The sequence below is a fragment of the Miscanthus floridulus genome, chromosome 8 (genome assembly GCF_019320115.1).
Source record: "Miscanthus floridulus cultivar M001 chromosome 8, ASM1932011v1, whole genome shotgun sequence".
In the NCBI taxonomy this organism is placed as follows: domain Eukaryota; kingdom Viridiplantae; phylum Streptophyta; class Magnoliopsida; order Poales; family Poaceae; genus Miscanthus; species Miscanthus floridulus.
The window spans coordinates 18037720-18058596 of record NC_089587.1 but is presented as its reverse complement, the minus strand read 5'-3'; the positions used below and the strand labels follow the sequence as shown (position 1 = coordinate 18058596).

The 20877-nt window shown below is 53.9% G+C and overlaps 2 protein-coding genes across 2 annotated transcripts; both read left to right on the top strand.

Moving 5' to 3' along the window:
* Nucleotides 1–1098: 1098 nt before the first annotated feature.
* LOC136468644 (uncharacterized) lies at nt 1099–2355 on the top strand. Its single transcript, XM_066467136.1, has 4 exons — nt 1099–1322; nt 1402–1880; nt 1963–2268; nt 2352–2355. The coding sequence occupies exons 1-4, from the start codon at nt 1215–1217 to the stop codon at nt 2353–2355; spliced, it is 897 nt and encodes a 298-aa protein (XP_066323233.1). The 5' UTR covers nt 1099–1214.
* A 7-nt stretch (nt 2356–2362) lies between these two features.
* On the top strand, nt 2363–3982 carry LOC136471258 (uncharacterized). The gene is made up of 4 exons (XM_066468988.1): nt 2363–2479; nt 2549–2747; nt 2822–2968; nt 3054–3982. Exons 1-4 carry the CDS (start codon nt 2402–2404, stop codon nt 3614–3616), a joined length of 987 nt encoding a protein of 328 aa, XP_066325085.1. The 5' UTR covers nt 2363–2401; the 3' UTR covers nt 3617–3982.
* Nucleotides 3983–20877: the final 16895 nt, after the last annotated feature.

The following is a 20877-nucleotide window of genomic DNA, read 5'->3' as shown; positions in this document are numbered from 1 at the left end:
TTCTCTGCCAAGTCCAGTCTGACACATCTGGTCAAAAAAGTAAATAGGTATAGTACGTCATTCTGTCTTCTCTTTCTGTATTTTTTTTTTGCAAACAGTCGTTTGACACCTGTATTGAGGTGTGTCAGTGTGGGCCCCCTTACACCATCAACGAAGAGGCGCGTACACTGTTAACGAAGGAGCGCGTTTATTGGCGCAGATTTCGAGGTTGTGTGAACAACCGTCTGCGGCGCGTGCGCACGACTCCCAATATTCTCGGGCGGACGAAACGACGGTGATCTTTGTTTTATATAATGCAGATCTGGTAAGTTACTCATACCATTCCCCATTGTCATCCGCCGCCGCAACCTTCTTCCTCCTCCTGCCGAACCCTATTCCCCAAAAATCATCACCAATCCCCTCGGTCTCCCGCTTCCACCCACTTCGTAAGCACGAACTAATGGCAAAGAGAGACGCCCAGAAGAAAGGCGGGGTCATGGCGAAGGAATGGTGGAAGTCGCGGAGCAACGAGCAGACCATCGAGGACTTCGTCGCCATGGGAGTGCTCCACAACAAGGCACTTGCGGGATGGCGTGCACCGGAAGGAGAGCTTCCCCGATCCACAACCAGGTGAGATTGTGGTCTTTGAAGATTTCTTCAAAAGGGGTTTTGGGATTCCAGTGCACCCTTTCCTTCAGGGTCTCTGTTTGTACTACGAGATTAGGATTTGCAATCTGCATCCCAACTCGATTCTTCTTGTCTCCACCTTCATCCATCTCTGCGAGGCTTATGGCGGCTTCCAGCCCCATTTCGACCTCTTTCGCCACCTATTCTGTCTTCGGAAGAAAGGGAGCGGTGGCTCGAAGATCGCCGGAGGCGTTTACCTGAACCTGCGCGACGGCATGAAGGCTCAATACCTGCACTGCCCCTGGAACACCTCGTTGGACGAGTGGTACAAGAAGTGGTTCTACATCCGTGAAGAGCCGAACACCATCACTTTGTGCGATGTGGGCTTGATTCCAGAGAAGAAAGGCAGCTGGTCGGAGAGGCCCGAGAACTTGGAGCAGATCGCCGAACTGCTCGGGATGATCCCCTGGAGAAGGCTTGATGGCCCGAGTGTTGTCGGCAACTTCATCAGTCGAAGAATTCAGCCTTGCCAGAAAAGGATTCACCCTGGCTTCGAGTACCAAGGAGGCGCTGATCCGACGAGGACCAGAAAGGAGCCGCTCGACAAGATGGAGATCAAGGCCAGGATTGGAGAGCTATTCAACCTGGCCGATCCCAATTATGTTGCACTGAACGCCATTGAACACGCCTTCAAGCTGGCTCGCCCTCCCCCAAAGGTAAATGACGCCTCCTTTTAACTGTAAAGTCATGTTGTATCAAGGAAATAACTGTCTTTTCCTTCATTTTGTGTCTCAGTACGATGGCCGTGACCGGGCAGGAGTGTTTGTGTCGCCTCCCCCCGGTGTAGAGTGGCCGCAAGCTACTGGGCCAACCGCCCAGACCAGCGCCAGGACCGACGGAGTTCACTGGGCTGTACTCGAGACCGTAGAGGACGCCTCGACCAGAGCCGCCGGCAAGCGTCCGGCTGCCAGCAAACGTCGCCAAGCCATCATCTCCCAGTCGGACGATGAAGCAGAGGATGCGGACATCTTCCGGCTCGTCCCCCGAAAGAGGAGAAGGCAGGTGGGGCCGTCGGAGCAGGGTGGCTCCTCTGTGCCTGCAGTGGTCACAGCACCGACCACAGCAACACAGAGCACAGACGAAGAGAACATGCCGCTTCATCCTCCGACGCCCGTACCGGAGGTTGGACAAGTCCCGGTGGAAACTGCCGAGCAAGCAGAGCAGGGGCGGTCGAGGAGGCGTTCCTTCGCCACATCCTTCCGCAAGTCAAAACTGTAAGTATATATATTTTTGATGTAAGCTTTGCATTTTGCAGTGGATGCTATTGTCTTCTGAATTTGTCTCTGAATGTATTAGATCCGCGTCCACCGAAAGCCCCGACCAGCTAGCTGGGTGCAGAACGTCCCCTCCAAAAACGGCGGGACAAACTGCTCAGCAACCGGCCGCGGAGGAGCCCATGGCAGGGACTCTGCCTGGGGCTCAGCAGGCGGACGACCAGACGCCAGTCCCCGAGCAGAATACAAGTGCTCCGAGCACAAACCCTGATGAGGCGGATACCACAGCGTCACGGGAGCTGGATCTAGCCGAGGAGCAGCAGCCAGAAGTTGCCCGAAACAAGGGTGCCAACGGGACGGCTCCTGGGAAAGCCGTGATGGTCGTGGAGTCTGCAAACTCCGGACCACCGCCTCCTCCCGAACTGGAGGCTGAAGAGGATGAAGTGGAAGAAGTCCTGGGCCGTCCCCAAGATAGGCGACAACATGTATATGTGTCGCGCTATCGGAACGACGAATGGGTCATGCACGAGGAGATCCCAGAGGCCGAAGAAACCTTAAGAGTTGAACGAGCGGCCAAACGCCTGGTGACTGAAGTCCAGGTATATTTGGCTTTAATCCTTAAACTTGTTGTGTAGTCGAACTATCTGACGTAGCTTGTCTATATGCAGGACGTGATGAAAACTGCAAGGTACCGAAAAAGGTGCTTCGACCAGATAGAAGTAGTCATGAAGACCAATAAGGAGCTGACGGCTGAAGTGGAACGCCTACGGCGCCAACTTGAAGCCACCGACCAGGAGAGGACAAATCAAGAAGCACAGAACCAGAACCTGGTCGGGCAGCTCAAAAACACAGAGCAGGAGAAAACAGGTAAGTATTCACCGTATCATAGCAAGTGCAGGACTTGCGTTATTTTGTTCTTGACAGCAATAGCTGTAATGCAGGTTTAGAAGCTGAAGTGACCCGCCTCCAGGGGGAGAACAGACGCGCGCTTGCAGAATGTGGTCGCCTGAAGGAGGACAACGAGAAACTGGCACGCCGCCAGTCGGAACTCCAAGACCACACTAACAAAATGAAGGACGACCTGAAAAGTAAGCACTCCAGACCACCTTTTTCGTTCAATTGCCCACATTGCCTTGTCGTGTCATCATGTTTGGTGTATTGTACTGTTTTCAGTTTTAAAAGTCAATGCCAAGAGGCACCTTGAGGCCGTGATCAAGGAGCGTGACGACTGGAAAGCACAATGCCTTAAGGCCGCCGAGGAGCGGGACACGTGGAGCAAGCGGTGCCAAGAAATGGCGACTGGCATTGTGCCCGTCCTCGACCTTATCGACCCGGCGCTCACAGAGGAAGAGCTAAGGACGCCTCAGCTCGGACTGGTCGAGAGATGCAAGCAAGCATGGGGATGGTTCCAAGACTTCGTGAAGGAGGCGGGTGAGTACACGGGTGCCCATGTGCTAAGCATGGTTCGTGCTCACTACCCCCTGATCGATCTCCAACGCTTGGAGGCTGGGTACCCGAAGGAGATAGACCCAGACCAGGCCGAAGAGCTTCGGACTACCCAGCTGGACTTGTCGTCAAAGATAATCGGCGATATTAACCTGTGCGGAGGTGGGACAGCACCTGTGCAGGGTATGCCATCGACAAGCCAGCTGGAAATGCCATCAGCTACAAGCCAACCAACAGAGCCTGCGGTCTCGACCAGCCAGGCACCGGTGAGGCCATCCCCTTCAGCTTGACTAGCTCCAGAGTCCCGGAGACTCGAGTAGGGTATCAGAGGCGGCGAGCAGTAAATGCCATGCGCCCCGACCAGCCAATGTAATAGGCTTAGAGCTGTAGAAGGGGGACATAGTTGTGTTATTGTAAACTTGGGCCTTTTCAGGCAAGCTTGTAATAACGTAACTGTATATCATTATAAGCTTGTTTGTTTTATACAAAACGTACTTTAAGCTTGAAATTTTGTGTTGGTGTAACTAAGTGGGAACGTGTTAACGTTCTGTTTAGTTGTACCGTTTTGCTTCGACACGTCATCCTGAAAAGTTTGTGCGGCCCTAGTCTGGCATGTGGTCGGAGTATGAGGTACTATGACCTGTGCACACGTGAACGCAGACAAGCCAGACCAGGGGGGACCTGCCGATCACCCGCAACGTAGAGAGCGGATCCCGTGCACGTGTTGGGAGAAACCGGAGACAGGGCCTGCTCCGAAAACCGTAGAAGGAGTGGTGGTCGGCTTGTACTGGCTTAAGTTACAATAACCATAAAATTTGGAGTGACATATTAGAGTGGTCGGAGAAATCATAGTTGCTTTAGTAAAGTAAATCGAAAACACAAGTAGAGTACATATCTCAGTAGTTAAGCATAGAAGCGTCTAAGCTTGTCGATGTGCCATGAGTTCGGTACGTCCGTGCCGTCTAGATGAGCTAACCTGTAAGACGTTGGACGTGTGACTTCCTTAATCATGAAGGGTCCCTCCCATGGGGATGCGAGTTTGTGGACACCAGCCTGGTTCGTCTTCCACTTCAAGACTAAGTCCCCGACCACGAAGAAACGTTCTTTAACGTTCTTGTTGTAGTACCTGCGCAAAACAGCAAGGTACTTGGCCGTGCGTACGCAAGAATCAAGCCTTTTCTCTTCTGCGCTGTTGACTTCTAGCTCCCGTACTTCGTCGACCTTGCCTTCGTCGAAGTTCTCTACCCGTGCTGATCGGAAAGCTATATCTGGTGGGAGGACCGCTTCGGCGCCGTAAACCATAAAGTACGGTGAGACGCCAGTGTTACGACTGGGCTGAGTTCGGAGGCCCCAGACAACGGCTGGTAACTCCTTGAGCCATCTTCCAGGAGCTTTATCATTTTCTCTGTACATCCTCTTTTTCAATGCGTCCAAGATCATGCCATTCGCCCGCTCGACTTGTCCATTAGCTCTAGGATGCGCCACCGAGACGTATTTTACAACTATGCTCCTTTCATCGCAGAAGTCCCAAAAAGCGTTCCCGGTGAACTGAGTACCTAGATCAGTAATGATGCTGTTGGGGATGCCGAAACGGTGGATGACCTGATCGAGGAATGTGACGGCTTTCTCTGAGGATGCCTGTACCAGAGGCATGTATTCTATCCACTTAGAAAACTTATCAATTAGCACGAAGACGCATGTGAATTTCCCAGGAGCTGGTTTGAAAGGCCCGATCATGTCCAGTCCCCAGCATGCGAAGGGCCAAGAGGCTGGAATCGTCTGGATCTCATGTGCCGGTACATGTATTCTCTTGGAGAAGAACTGACAGCCTTCACAGCAGCGGACTAGCTTCTCTGCGTCGGCCACTGCTGACGGCCAATAGAACCCTGCTCGGAAAGCCTTACCGACCAGTGTTCTTGAGGCCGCGTGGTTGCCGCAGGAGCCAGAGTGAATTTGGTCTAGGAGATGCTTGCCTTCCTCCTGGGTTATGCACTTCATCAAGATTTCCTCCTTAGCGTTTTTGCGCCATAACTTGCCGTCGACGAGCAGATACTGCTTACTACGACGCATCAGGCGTTCATTTTCTGTTCGATCGATATAACCGCTACCGTCTGTTAAGTACTTGATGAAAGGTGTTCTCCAGTCTGGCTCATGAGTGGTCGGGAGCGGCTCGGTTGTGCTCGGCGCCGGAACCGTAGCCACTAATTGCTGGACTGAGACTTTGTCGGTCGTTGAATCTTCGTCTTCAATGGAGGGCGTGAGCAGGTCTTGGACGAATACGCCATGTGGGATTTTGGCTCGGGATGATCCTAACTTTGACAACGCATCCGCTGCCTGGTTCTTGTCCCGGACCACGTGTATGTACTCGATGCCATAGAACCTGCCTTCCAGCTTTCTTATCGATTTGCAATATGCGTCCATCTTTTCACTGGTCGTGTCCCAGTCCTTGTTGAGTTGGTTGATGACCAAAGCCGAATCTCCGTAAACATAGAGACGTTTAACTCCAAGCTCAACCGCAATGCGTAGACCATGCAAGCATGCTTCATACTCGGCGGCATTATTAGATGCTGGGAAATAAATCCTGAGGACGTACCGGAGCTGCTCCTTGGATGGTGATATGAAAAGAATTCCTGCTCCCGCACCGTCAATGTTGAGAGAACCATCAAAATACATCGTCCAATATTCGTCGGATCCCGGAGAAGCAGGCGTGCTTAAGTCTGTCCACTCGACGATGAAATCGACGAGTGCCTGAGACTTGATTGTAGTACGGCTTGCAAATTCCAATGAAAAGGGGCATAGCTCCATTGCCCATTTGACGATGCGCCCGTTCGCATCCTTATTGCGAATGATGTCCCCCAAAGGATACTCGGTCATGACCACCACACGATATCCGTCGAAGTAATGCCTCAACTTTCGGGATGTTATCAGTATGGCGTAGAGCAGTTTCTGAATCTGTGGGTACCTGGTCTTGGATTCGTTGAGTACCTCACTAATGAAATAGATTGGCCGCTGTACCTTGTAGGCGTGGCCCGGCTCGTCACGCTCGACCACCAGTGTAGTGGAAACCACCCGATCGGTTGCCGCGATGTAAAGTAGGAGAGTTTCGTCTTCTCTGGGAGCAGTAAGTACCGGAGGTGACGTGAGGTATTGCTTCAGCTGCATGAAGGCAGCGTCTGCTTCCTCCGACCACTCGAACTTCTCGGACGCTTTGAGCAGTTTGAAGAACGGTAGTCCTTTTTCTCCTAATCTTGATATGAAACGGCTTAGAGCAGCCATGCAGCCGGTGAGCTTCTGGACATCCTTCACCTTTTTTGGGGGCTTCATGTCTAAGACAGCTTTGACTTTCTCCGGGTTAGGGCGTATGCCGTCGTAACTGACGACGTTGCCGAGCAGTATGCCAGACGGGACACCAAAGATGCACTTCTTTGGGTTTAATTTCCATTGGAACGTATTAAGGGCTGCGAAGGTGCGTTCCAGATTGTCAACAAGGGTATGTGCTTCCTTGGTTTTGACAACTACATCGTCGACGTAAGCCTCGACGAGGCCGTCTTTTATCTCATCGTTGAGGCAGGCCTGTATAGCGCGTTGGTAGGTAGCACCGGCGTTTTTGAGCCCGAACGACATAGTCGTGTAGCAGTAGGCGCCGAAAGGCGTGATGAAAGATGTCTTGATCTGGTCGTCCTTTTTGAGAGCGATCTGGTGATAACCAGAGTAGCAATCAAGAAAGGAAAGCAGCTCGCAACCGGCGGTTGAATCTACGACCTCGTCTATGCGAGGCAAACCAAAGGGGTCCTTAGGGCAGTGTTTGTTGAGATCAGTGTAATCAACGCACATTCTCCATTCATTATTCTTTTTGCGTACAAGAACCGGGTTGGCTAACCATTCCGGATGATACACTTCTTTGATAAATCCGGCTGCCAAAAGCCGTGTAACTTCTACCCTAATCGCCTCCTTTTTGTCGCGAGCGAACCGTCGTAGCTTCTGCTTGATTGGTTTGGCTTTGCTGTTGACATTCAAGGAGTGCTCAATCAAGTCCCGAGGTACACCGGGCATGTCGGAAGGTTTCCATGCAAACACATCCACGTTGCCCCTCAAGAACCTGACGAGCGCGTCTTCCTATTTGGGATCCAGGTCGGCCCCGATGAGGGCCGTTTTGCTGGGATCGCCCTCGACCAGCTGGATCGTCTTGTGCTCCTTGCACCTGATGTTCTTGCGCGGAGCCTCGAGCTCTGGGATCTCCAAGTGGTCGGCCGTGGTCTTCTTAGCGTTGAGCATGGTCTCGGCCATGCGAATAGAGAGGTCGTGGGCCTCTGCTATTTTGAAGCTGTCGTCCTCGCAGGTATAAGCTGCGTATACGTTGCCCCTGAGGGTCAAAACTCCTTTCTCAGTAGGCATCTTGAGCACCAGATACCTGTAATGAGGTATGGCCATGAACTTGGTGAGCGACGGTCGACCAAGAATGGCATGGTAGGTGCCGTCGAAATCAGCGACCACGAAGTTAACGTAGTCGGTGCGGAAGTGGTCCGGAGTCCCAAACTGCACAGGTAGCGTGATCTGCCCGAGGGGTGTGGAGCTCTGTCCGGGGAGAACGCCCCAGAACTGTGCCTCGTATGGCTTCAGGTCCGCCTGGGCTATTTTCAGAGCGGGCAGGCTGTTCTTGAACAGTATATCAATGGAGCTGCCACCGTCGATCAGTACCCTGTCGAACTGAACCTTGTTGATACAAGGATCGAGGACCAGGGGAAAACGCCCTGGTTCGGGTATGGCGGCCCATTGGTCCTTCCTGCTGAAATAGATTTCACGGTGAGACCACGGAGGAAGCCGCGGATCGGTAAGAAGGTTGTCGTTCTTTGCCACGTTCAAGCAGGCGCGGGCGAGCAGCTTGCGTTCTCGTTTGGTCTCAATGGACACCTTGCCGCCGATGATGGTGTGCACGCGATCCGTCGGCTTGACGTATTTATGACGAGGATCTGCATCGTCGTCGTCGTTGTCCTCGTTGCGCTGTTCCCTCACGTCAGTAGGCTTGTCGGACATATCCGGAGCCTGTTGGCGTGTGTAGATAGTCTTGAGGACGCGACAATTCTCCATGGTATGGTTCGACTTGGGATGGAGCTGGCAGGGGCCCTTCAATGCCTTGGCGTAATCGTCCTCGTAGTTACGACGTCCTCCGCCCTTTTTCACAGTATTGACCTCGCCATCGTCTTCCCGAGCACGCTTGCTTCTGTAATCGTCACGGCGGTTGCGCCGCTGATTACGTTGATCACGGTGGTCGCGGGAGTCGTTGCGCTGGTTGCGGCGGTCAAAATTGTCGTTCCGACCACGGTTGCCGCGGTAATCATCACGGCGTGGGGGGTGGTCGGAGCGTGGGACCCTTGCTTCTTCTTCGACGATTATCTTTTTAGCGTCGTCAGCGTCCGCGTATTTCTTAGCGGTGGCCAAGAGCGCTGTGACTGACTCAGGTCTTTTCCGGAGGAGCTTGTCTCTTAGGGCGTCGTGGAAGCGGAGGCCGGTGACGAAAGCTTCGATTGCTTCGTTGTCGGATATTGACGGGACCTTGATGCGCATCTCCGAGAAACGCCGAACGTACTCGCGCAGCGGTTCGTCTTTCCGATCTCGGATCCGTTGCAGATCGTACTTGTTGCCGGGTTGTTCACAAGTAGCGATGAAATTGTCGATGAAGGCCTGCTTGAGTTCCTGCCAAGAGTCAAAAGAGTTTGCCGGCAAGCTAACTAGCCATTGGTGACCTGCATGACCAACGGCGACTGGGAAGTAGTTAGACATAACGTGCTCGTCAGCCATGGCTGATCGGCACGCGGTTTCATAGAGCATGACCCATAATTCGGGGTTTTCTTTGCCGTCGTACTTCTGAAGCTTCTCGAGCTTGAAGTTCTTTGGCCATATGACTTGGCGCAGGTGTGGAGTGAACTGCTTCAGGCCCGGCGGACCGTGGACGGTGTCGTACTCCATACGGCGATAGCTTTCATGGGATGCACGATCGTCAGCTCTCTGGTTGATGCGAGCACGCAAATCGCGTCCACCGAGGTAATGGCGGAGATCGTTATTGCCATCGCGGCGATCTCGATTGCCACCTGGATTAGCGTTGCGACCGTGGTTATCACGGCGATTGTCGCGGTTATCTCGGCGGTTGTCGCCTCGAACGTCGTGGCGGTTATCCTCCCGGCGGCGGTTGTCGTCCCGACCACCATCACGACCACCGTTCCCGCCTTGACGGTTGTCCGATGGGTCGTTATTGCGCGAGCCACGTAGGTTGAGTGGCTGTGAGCGACTTGAGTATTGGCGGCTGTGGCTTGATTCGACAGAAACGGATGGAGCCCGGGCTTGGTTCATCTCTGCGGTCTGAGCCATAGCAGCCGTCAGATAAGCTTGTATGTCATCACGGATTCCTTGAGTCTCGGGAGTGTTGGGCAGCCGCTGCATCGTCGCCATGGCGACGGCTACGTTGGCGCTTGGGGTCTTGAAGACTTGTTTATCCCCCACCCTGTCGAAAGCATTGTTGAGGTCGCGCGGTTGGACCCTTATGCGTCGTGCCTCCTGGTCTGCTTCAGCTTCGATTTGCCGGCGATTAAACCGGTCAATATTGCGCGCTTCGCGTGCAGTCTTTTCTTGTTCTGTTTCGCCAACTGCTGGCGGCTCGTCGTTGCTGACAACATGGATCAAATCCCCTCGTCTTGGCGGGAAAGACGGAAATTGGGGGAAACCCGGGGCGTGGTCTGGTAGATCCAGATCGTATTGGGCGCCTTCATCTTCGTGACGCTGAAGCTCGGTGTGGACAGATGCGTTGGACGCGATGCCGGATGAGGAGCTGGAGTCACCTTCTCGGACTGTGTGGACGGATCCTTCCCGATAATCTTCGATCCGGACCATGTTGACGATGTTGCATGGCTTCGGCCGAGATCGGTGTACAGGACACAGATCCGAGCGGTGTCGCAGGTTGTACGTGTAGCTGGAGGCAGCGTTTTGCAGGCCGTAGGGCTGGACCTGGTGGTTCTCCGTTGAGGCTTCGTACTCGCAGAGTCGGAGACCCGTCGCAAAGGCTGGCTGGCGACGAGCGGAGCGCCCCTCAGGAGTAGATACGACCACAAGATCTGTTCCGAGTCGTGCAGGACGACTGGTCCGAGCTGGTCGGATAGATCTGTTGTGGGGAGATGTTACCTGCTCATTAGGTTGGCTTTGAATCGTACTTACCAGAGCTAGGGTTTCAGCGAGTTTGGTGCCGACCCGATCGATGGAGTCGAGCAAGTCGGTGTCGTCGATCTGCTTTCCTCTGTAGCGGGGAAGCAGACGACGGGTTGTCGGCGTGGCTGTAAGCGTGGTCGGAGCCATATCCATCGTGGTCGGAGCCACGTTCGTCGTGGTCGGAGCCGTGTTCACCGTGGTCGGAATCGTGTTCACCGTGGTCGGAGCCGTAGCCGATGCAGGTGAAGTAGTCGTCGGCGCGGGTTGAATCCACGCCTCCTCCGTGGTCATGGTGATGGAGACGTCGGGGCCGGTGGTCCAGGTGATCTGGCCAACGGTGAACGTGAGGCCGTTGGGCGTAGCCATGGAGCCGGAGACGATGACCATCTTGTTTGCTTGACGAGCAGTACGCACACCCCCTGCCTGGCGCGCCACTGTCGACGAAATATGGTCGGCAGTCTACCTAGGGGTATGCCCAAGGTAGTAGATTATCGGCAGACAGATGCGCAAGCCCCAAACAAGACGGTGACGCAAGACAGACACGAGGTTTTATCCAGGTTCGGCCGCCAAGAAGGCGTAATACCTACGTCCTGCGTCTGATTTGTATTGCTGTATGTCAATGAGAGATATTTCTTAGAGGGGTCCCCTGCCCGCCTTATATAGTCCGGGGGGCAGGGTTACAGATCTGGAAACTAATCCTAGTCAGTTACAACTGCCATATCTGGCCGGATAAGGATTCCTATTCTAACCGACCAGGATCCTGCTTGATTGCCAAATCCGTCTTGATTCCTTGTGCGGGACTCCGATCAGGTTAACTGGGCCGCACGTCATCTTTCGGGTGGACTGAACCCATCGATCCGGGCCAGCCCAAGCTTAGCCGTAAGGGTATAGGGGTTAATACCCCCACATAACCCGACTCTGGCTGCATCTGGTCATGGACCACCGGACGTGTCCGGTCGTGATTCCAGAGGAATTGGACCTCTCTGGAATCGACCAAACGCTGGGTGGTAGCGTTCGGTCGCTACCACCAGAGCGTCCGGTCAGTAGATATCGTGCGGCATCAGGTCTCTTCCCTGTTTTCTGTTTCTGACTCGTGAGGGCCACCCTATTTTATCAAAGCACTGGCGATTTCCTTTGACCTAATCCATCGCCGATGATCGCAGCCGAGCTCGCGTGCCACCGCCGTGTCTCCTAGCACCACCACAGCCACTGCCCCTTGCGCCTCCATAGCCATGTTCGCACGCCGCCTCTAGCTCGCGTGCACGCCATCACCACCTCCCGGCCAAGCAGCTCCTCCCCGTGCCTCGTGCCAACCAAGCCATGCCAACGCCCTAGCTCTAGCCATGCAGCCAAGCTCCACCACAACCCTAATCGCCAAGCTCATGTCCTTCATCCTCTCAGCCATCGATTCACCGCTTGCGTCGCCAATTTGTGTCGAGTCGGAACCCTAACCCTAGCCGAGTCGGTGGTTCCCCGCGGGTCGCTTTCCTTCTTCTTGGATCGCCGGTTCATCAGGTAGCAAGCCACTCGCTTCTATTTCGCATCTAAATTGCTTGCTCTCATAGGGTTTCGCATCTATTAGATATATCATATTTACTTGTATATCTATCTATTCCATCGTGCAGCGAGTTGGTGCTGTTGAGGTGTCAGGTGCAATTGTCAGTCAACTCGGAGCCAAGCTCACGAGTATGGATCGAGGCCAAGCCTCGAAAGTGTCAGTAGACAGTTGATCTTGTCAGCGGCAGTGGTTCCAGTCTGATTAGATGGCTCGCACCAAGAATGTTGGTGGTGGTCTAGGAGATGAGGATCGGAGGCCTCCACCTCGCTTGCCCGTAGGAACTATAGGCAAGGCGACAAAGAAGACTGCATCAAAGAAGCACAAGTACCCTATGCAGAGACAGCGAGAGCAGCAGCAGTTGCTAAGGCCACAGAGCGTGTCGAGAGAGGAGGTGCCCACAGTGGAGTTGTCATTGCAGATCATCTAACACCAGACATGTAAGGCAGACTTGAGCGCATTGAGCATCTTCATGGTAGTCCACCTGGGACTGTCATGATGGCAGGACGACGTCTTCCCGTTGTGGATCCTTAGCCTCAGGGGGAGTCATAGTAGGAGTCACAGCAGCAGCCGCCACCAGTAGAGCCTTAGCCAGCTTAGGAGACACAGGAGGGACAGCAGTCACAGCAGCCTTAGGAGGGTGAGGAGGGCCAACAGGCCGAGGAGACCAAGCAGGCACCCTAGCCACTGCTACACCGCTCTGGTCGTACCCAGGTTCTAGTGTCACCGAGGCCGCCGACACAGCGGAGGGGATCACGTCCACCACCTCATCCACAGGGTCCGCCTCTAGTAACCCACCTTGACTTGAGGGCCACTACGGCTAAGTACGTTTAGCAGCTTCGCTTTTTGGAGTTTGATGTGTGGTTTCCACCTAGGAGGGATGAGAGAGCTTCAGAGGGATTCTATACACCGCTCCAGGAAGACTTCTACAATGCATATCTGAACAGTGGAGCAGTTTTTAGATCTCAGTGGGTTTGCAGCATTGAGGCTATAGTCGCAGCAGCTGGAGAGCATATTCACCCCTACCTAGCATATTCACCCCTACCTTGCATATCTACTAGGGCTAACAGATTTGATTAGACGGACTAGAGTATATGTTCCATCCTGGGTTCGTCAGTTTTATGATTCTCTCTATATTGACCCACACCATAGATATATTCACTTTGCATTCAGAGGTAGAGACTATAGGATGATGAGTCAGAGGGCTAGGGAGATACTGAGGCTACAGGAGTAGCATGTCAGGTTACATGAGGTATGTTATGGACAGCAAGAGCCTCCCAGGCGTCCTCATGGTGGTTTGGTGCCCCCTATAGATCTTGTGCGCCATTGCTTCAAGGAGCCCTTTGGTGAGGGGTAGAGGAGGAACCCCAGTGACCTTACTCCTATAGCTAGAGTGCTAGAGGCTATCATTAGGAGGACACTACTTCCCAGGATGGGATACCAAGAGGGCTTGACTCGCCTCCAACTTTGGCTCCTCAACGCCCTGATGTAGCAGATTGTATTTGATATTTGGGACCTCCTTCAATCAGAGATGGAGGATACGATAGCTAAGGGCTTCAAGGGTCGCAGGCAGCTTCCATATGCACATTGGATCACATTTCTTATGCTCAAGGCTATGCATGTTAGGACTCCTGAGATGGTTGTAGAGTACAGAGGTGCCACCACAGAGTTTCTAGCTTATAACATGGCATAGAGGATCAGGCATAGCACACCATAGGCACCCACTCAGCCTTGCCATCGTCCAGATGTACCAGAGTCTGCATCTTAGCAGGACGAGATTATCATAGGCATAGCCGCTACTGAGGAGATGCAGCTTGAGGCTCAGGAGGAGAGGAGCGAGTCTAGTGACAGTTCGGATGACGACTACCTGCCTATTCCTTAGATGCCTCCACACAGACACGATGCAAAGGCCGGTAGTTCTAGCTCCACTCCACTTGCACCGCAGACAAACCCCGCTTTGATTGCTATTCTTGAGTGGATGCAACAAGATCAGGCATGACAGGCTCAGGAGACCGCTGCCAACTTTGCACAGTTTTAGGCTCGTCAGGACAAGTTCCAGTGGTAGCAGCAGGTCCTCCAGCAGCAGCAGCAGTAGATGCATCAGCAGCAGTTACTCATGCAGCAGCAGTTTATGAGATTTATGCATCATGTAGTAACAGCACTTGGGGCTCCATAGTCACAGCCTTTACCCCAGCTTGCTCAGCCTGCCACCACTACGACGACTTCAGCAGTATAGCCTAGTGGGCTTTAGAGTTAGGGATAGCCTCCAGCTCCATTTGCTTCTCCCACAGTATAGGTGTCCTAGTGGTTATCCTCGCTAGTGGTAGCTCCGCAGTTCACACCATATCAGACGGGCTTCACATCGGATCAGTCACCCTCGCTATTTGTACCTGACACGTCAGTCTCCAGGAGTCTTGGAGCATCTTTCAGCAAGTTGACAGGGATGCCTACACCACCACATATGTATGCCCCAGGTCCTTCTACAGCAGATCCTGTCACCGTGACTACTCAGAGGCTCCCTTCTTCTGTCGTATCTTCAGATCCTACGACAGATATACCAGTAGCATCACAGGCAGCACCTGCCCCAGCTTAGACCTAGACCACTTTAGAGACACTTCCAGCCATAGAGGGGCAGTCAGTACAGAGCTTAGGGTCAGATGATGATGGTGCCCAGTTCCAGCTTGCTCCTCGTACCTTAGCGCCCGGCTCGTCCGCTGCAGCCCCGCCGACCGACCCTTAGGTTTTGGTGTTTGATGCCAAAGGGGGAGAGGGTACGAGTATGTAGACTCAGGGAGAGCGACTTTTAGGGGGAGTCTAGTTAGCTATTAGTCTATTATATACATTTGGAGTTTTATTTGTGTGATACACTATTACTATTATGCATTCGTGTGTTTACTTTCATGCATACTTTTATATCTATGTGATAGTGATATCTATGTGATTGTGATATATGACATGTGTGCTCTCTACTTTGAATTCATTGATATGTCATATCACTTGTGTTATGCTCATTTGCTTTTGCTTTCGCATTTATACTCCGATGCAAATGAGCTTTATTACTTGTACTCATCCTTTTTTCATATCCTTTGAGTACATTATGTTGGCTTGGGTCATATAAGCTTGCTTAACTCTTTGGTTCTTATTGACAAAAGCTTATATGAACCAAGCATGTCAAAACCTCACTCTTTCACATACTCGACGTGGTATTGTCATCAATCACCAAAAATAGCGAGATTGAAAGCATCTAGGCCCCTTGTTGGGTTTTGGTGATTAATGACAATACAAGATTACTATGACCAACGTGTGTTTTGTAGAGGCAATTAAGTTAGGTCATGGTAATGGAGATCAATTGGGCAATCAAAGTGGTCATGCCCCTACGATGGAAATCATTTTGGTTTTCAAAGAATGGCCGAAAAGGTTAAGGATGACTAGTTCTAAGTGTCGATTGGAGTTGGAGTGACACTTAGAGTAGTTTAGGACCTTGTTTTTCCTTTGGTCGTACTATTAAGGGGGGTATGGACGGGTAGCTTAACCTAGATGAGTCTAGTGAGTTAGGTGTGGTGCACACTTGTTAAAACTAGCACTAGGTAGCTCCACAACAGCCCTATGATCCTATGGAGCAAACTTCATTCACATATGTTTGAAAGTTGGAAGTGAATGGAGGGTCAAATGCTGACCGGACGCTGGCTCCGGTGCGACCGGACGCTGGCCGCAGGGTCCGGTCAGTTCATTTGACTAAGGTGATTGCGTTCGGTGCGACCGGACGCTGAGGACCAGTGTCCGGTCGACTCCAGTGAGGTTCCAGAAGAGTGAATCTGTGACCGGACGTGTCTGGTCAATACTGACCGAACCCTGAGGATCCAGCTCCAATCGAGTACAGTAAGCATCCAGTGAGGGTTTAATGCGACCGGACGCGTCCGGTCAGTGGTGATCGGACCCTGCTAGTGTCCGGTCAATACTTAAACACTGGTGTGCTGGTTGAACTGACTAGAGCATCCGGTCAACATGATCGAAGCGTACGGTCACCCCGCAGAGGCACATAACGGTTCGTTTTTTAGGATGCCTTATAAATAGAAGCTCCACTCATGTGTGGAGTTACTTTTGCTCATTCCAACAGCTGAGAAACACGTTTGTGAGTGCCAAGAAGAGCAAGGTCCTAGTGAGGTGATTGAGATTCATGAATCCAAGAGAGTAGCCTCATTAGTGAATCAAGAGTAGCAAAGTGTGCATCCACCGTTCTCATTAGGCTTCGAGTGGTCAAGTGAGAGTTCATTCTTGTTACTCTTGGTGATAACCATCACCTAGATGGCTTGGTGGTGATTGGGAGCTTAGTGATCACCCGGCGGAGCTTGTGGGTGACCCAACTCATGTTGTGAGCGGTTTTGGGTGATTCACCGCGACGGAGTGTCGAAGAATCAACCCGTAGAGAGCACTTGATCCTTGCGTGGATCAAGGGGGAGCTACACCCTTGCGCGGGTGCTCCAATAAGGACTAGTGGGGAGTGGTGACTCTCTAATACCTCGACAAAACATCGCTGTGTTCCTCTCTCTCTCTATTTTACTTAGAGTATTTACTTTGAGCAATCCAATACTTGTTTTTACATTCATTGAATTGCCATGCTAGAGTAGGTTTGGAACATAGGTTGCAAGTCCTTTGTGCGTTAGATTGATAGAAACACTTTTCTAGGCACAGGGGGTTATTTGGGCTAACCGTAGGATTTACTTATTGCAAGAAAATTTAGAATTAGCCCAATTCACCCTCTCTCTTGGGCATCTTGATCCTTTCAGCTTCCTTACCTACCAGTTGGTGTCTATCCTCACTTGTCATTCAGGTTCCTTTAGGTCTGGCCTGGGAAAGTGGGGAGCCGCCCGCGTGCGATGGCGCTTCGGCTCCTGTGCCTGTCGTGCGGTAGTGGTTGATCGTGCGGTAGTTGTGGGCCATGGCCAGGCCACGTCCCATCCGATCAGGAGCCGTTCCATCAAGCAGGGCGTGTCTTATCTGGCTTCCCCGATCGACGTGTCCCTCCATAATCGCTGCTCCCTTTTCCTTAAGTAGGAGAGAGGAGAGGGTTTTCGTTCCACTCTTTTGCTTGTCTTCGTCTGCCACCACCATCTCTCCTCCTCTTTGCCATGAGCGTTCCCGAGAGCCGCAGAGATTTCTAGGAAAGAAGGGGAGAGAGTGAGGGAGAAGAGAGGAACTCACCGGCATGTCAGACTGGAGGTCATCCACCATGAGGGCGTCGGTGCTGGAGGCGTTTGTCATGAAGGGGTTCCTGCCACCAGAGGAGGTGGCGCACTGGAGGGTCCCCAGGAGGAGGAGGAGTTCCCGCAACCTCATCCCAATGAGGTGGTTTCTTTCCTTACCTTCTACGAGTGTGGGCTAGGATACCCCACGCACTGGTTCCTACACGGGCTCCTCAATGAGTGGGGTCTGGAACTACAACACCTCAATCAGACGGGGGTGCTACACATCGCTGGCTTCATCACCATCTGCGAGGCTTTCCTCGGGATGGAGCCGCACGTGGACCTCTTCTGGCTCTTCTTCTCTGGGAGAGCCATGGCGGACTGGAGTTCGGCCGAGATTGCTCCAGTCGGAGGCTTCGCCCTACAGAGGAAGCCGCGCGTGGGAGGCTCATATCCCACATACTCCCCATGTGACTCCAATCGGGGATGGCATGGGGAGTGGTTCTACATTAGGAATCCGGCGGGGGCACCGTTTCTGGCGTTTACCGGTGGGAGGCCGGTGAAGCAGAAGAGTTGGTCGTGGGGCCCAGGATACCAGCGGTGGCGCCCTGCGCCCACACGGAGAAGCACAAGGTGGAGGCCATCAAGGAGGAGCTCCAGAAGCTCATAAGGGGTGGCCTCGATGGGGTGCGGGTGTTCCACACCCTTTACCGCCGTCGGGTCACGCCGCTGGCGGAGAGGACGCACCCGATGTGGAAGTATGATGGTCAGTCGGACCCAGACCGCGCGTCACCGGAGGAGCTGCCAGACGACAAGATCTGGAGTCGCGTCTGCTGAGTGTTGTAGCTAAGGCCCAAAGAGATGGTGGTGGGAAAACCCATACCGTTTAATGCCTCGATCGTGTCCACGCTGGTATGCTCCCTTACTTTGCTCGTGCTTTCCTCTGCCCCTCTTCTTTTTTTATTTCGGTTCATTCGTTCCATAGGGGCTTGGGTGGTACAAGTCCCGACCGCACCTTCCCAAGGGGCCAGCGGGCCAGGCCTGGTAGGCCGCCTAGAAGGAGGCGGCAGACGCCCGAAAGAAGAAGAAAACCAAGGAGGTTTATCGAAAAGAAGAGAAGAAGAAGGAGGTTGCCCGGCGCGTGAGAGCCGAGGAATGTGCGAGTGACGTCGAGTCAGAACTCGCGTCGGATGATCCTACGGATCTAGATGACATGGTCTTCTCCGATGAGGAGGAGAGTCGGGAGGTCGTCACAACCTCGGCGGTGCATCGCGACCCTACGGCGATGTCTACTGGTGAGGAGCAGGAGGCCACGCGGTGTGTGGAGGTTCCTACATCGAGGAAGTGAGCGGCTAGCACGGACGCCGTTGGCGAGCGAGCGGCGAAGCGGACACGGTCATCACGCCCCTCGGCGGCATTGCCAGCTCTGTCGCCGCCTGTGGCTGACGTGGCTAGATGAGCCGGGCGGTCCGAGGAGTGGCCCGGTGACTGTGCGGCGATGGGGCCAGTGCCAACGCCAAACTTGTGGCCGAAGGAGGCCCCACCTGCCATGGGTGCGGCTGAACAGTCTGAGCAGTCTGAGGGGTGAACTGGTGCCTAGTCGATGCATGATTCATAGTTGGGGGATGCCTCGCCCGCTGCTCTGGTCGGGGAGCCCCGAGCCGGATGTTGTAGCGACCCACAGACTAGGCAGGAGCAGGTTGGGATGACTCCGACCCCGTCTAAAGTGAGGGGGCGCGGGTCGTAGTCTGAGAGCGGTCCTCATCCTGTGGGCCTGTTGTCATCGGAGCCTGTCTTTAGAGTAGTGCCGCTCGCCACCCGGTATGTTTCCTTTTGTTGCTTCTTCGACTTTTAGTGGTCGAGTCTTTTTAGAGTGCGGCTTACCCACGATTTTTGTCAGCGGCCGGGGGACATCGGGGTTGAGCATCACCCCAGCCTCCGTGCAAAAGGTTTGGAGGCCCACTCTACAGCGCCTTGTGGTGAGCGAGGGGGGTAGCAGGGTGGTGGCGGTGAAGCCTTCCCTCCCGAGGGTGGTGTCCCCCGTGGCAGCTGCTGGTAACATGACAGCGGTGGCGACATTGTTGGCGGCGATCCCGATGCCGACGGTGGAGGTGACATTGGAGGTAACTCTTGCGGCCCCTCCTCCACCGGTCGCGGTGGAGGAGACAAGGGGGGGGGGGCGAGCTCCCCACCTCATTGGGTGGAGGGCTACATAACCCATCCTTGCCGTCGGAGCCGAAGTCGCGGGAGGGAAGCGTGGCCGGAACAGAGTTGGGACGACAGGCGGTGTCCCATGTGAACATGGTGGTGGAGATCTCATCTAACGACGAGGTGAATACCATGGCGGATCCGCCGGTGTCACCACGGGAGCTGGCGATGTTGCCGTGGGAGCTAGCGGTGGTCCGGTTGGAGGTTGGGCCCTCCGGTGGTTCATCGGAGGGTGACCTGGAGTGGCCCTTCCTCGAGGACTCGTCGAAGGCGAGGTTCGTCCTCTAGGATTCCTGAGAGCACCAGCTTTGGGACATTTTTGGGGGGCAAGGGCATGCCGCGGTGTCCGAGCTCACCGAGTTGTCCGCAAAGCTAGAGAGCACCCGAAAGCAGGCTCAGTTTGCTCGGCAGCTGGTTGAGGTCGACCTGTAGCTCACCGTGGAGGTGAGTTTCTGGTACTTCTCCTTGCCCTTTGAATCTTTTTTTGTTGTTTTTATAATGCCTGTTTTCCACAGGAAATAAGGAAGGTGTCGTCCCACAAGTCTCACTTCCTCCAGACAGAACACGCCTGGATGGCCGAGCTTGAGCGCCGGGTGGAGTCTGCTTGCCACAAGTCCTAGGCCCGAGCGACCGAGGCGGCTGCGGCGCGGGCGAAGGAGCAGCGTGCGGTAGAGCGGGCGACTGCTGCCGAGCGAGGGCTCGAGGTGGCAAAGGTCCGCCAGGCGAAGACTGAGGCAGGGCTACGGACGTCCCTGGCGAACACCGAGGCGGTGCTCCAAGAGGCCTTGGCAGCCCTTGAGCCAGAGCGAGCTGCCCTGGAGTTAGCACAGAAGGCCCTGGAGGCGGAGCAGAGGGCCCGATCGAAAGCGGATCGAGAAGTGCTCATGCTCCGGGACCAGGTGATGGGGATGGAGGACGTGAGTGCCCGGCTACGTGAGCAGGTGGCTCGACAGGTAGAGGATTTCTCCACCCTTCAGGCCTCTCACATCGGTGCGTACCTTTCTATTTTCTTGTGGTGTTGATTTTCCCCCCAGCCTATTTATGAGCTTGTCGCCCTTCTTGCAGAGCTGGGTGAAAAGGTGAAGGCGCTAGAGCGAGACCTAGAGATGACCAGGACGAACTTTAGCCAAAATGTCGAGGAGCTGGCCAAGTCCTGTGAAGAGCGACATGCTCTCAAAGAGGAGCTCGGTCAGATCTACAACGCTGCCCAGCTCATCATCTCGGAAGTCTTCGGGTCAGCGCCAAGTACCAGCATGCCTGCAGTTCAGCTAGCGGAGGTCCCGGACGCGGTTAAGGACCTCGTTAGGAGCGGGCTATTTTATGGAACGTCGGGGTACTGACCTCGGTGGCGACGTACCACCCGAATATGGACTTTGCCACTATCTACAGCGGGTACGCTGAAGGCCTG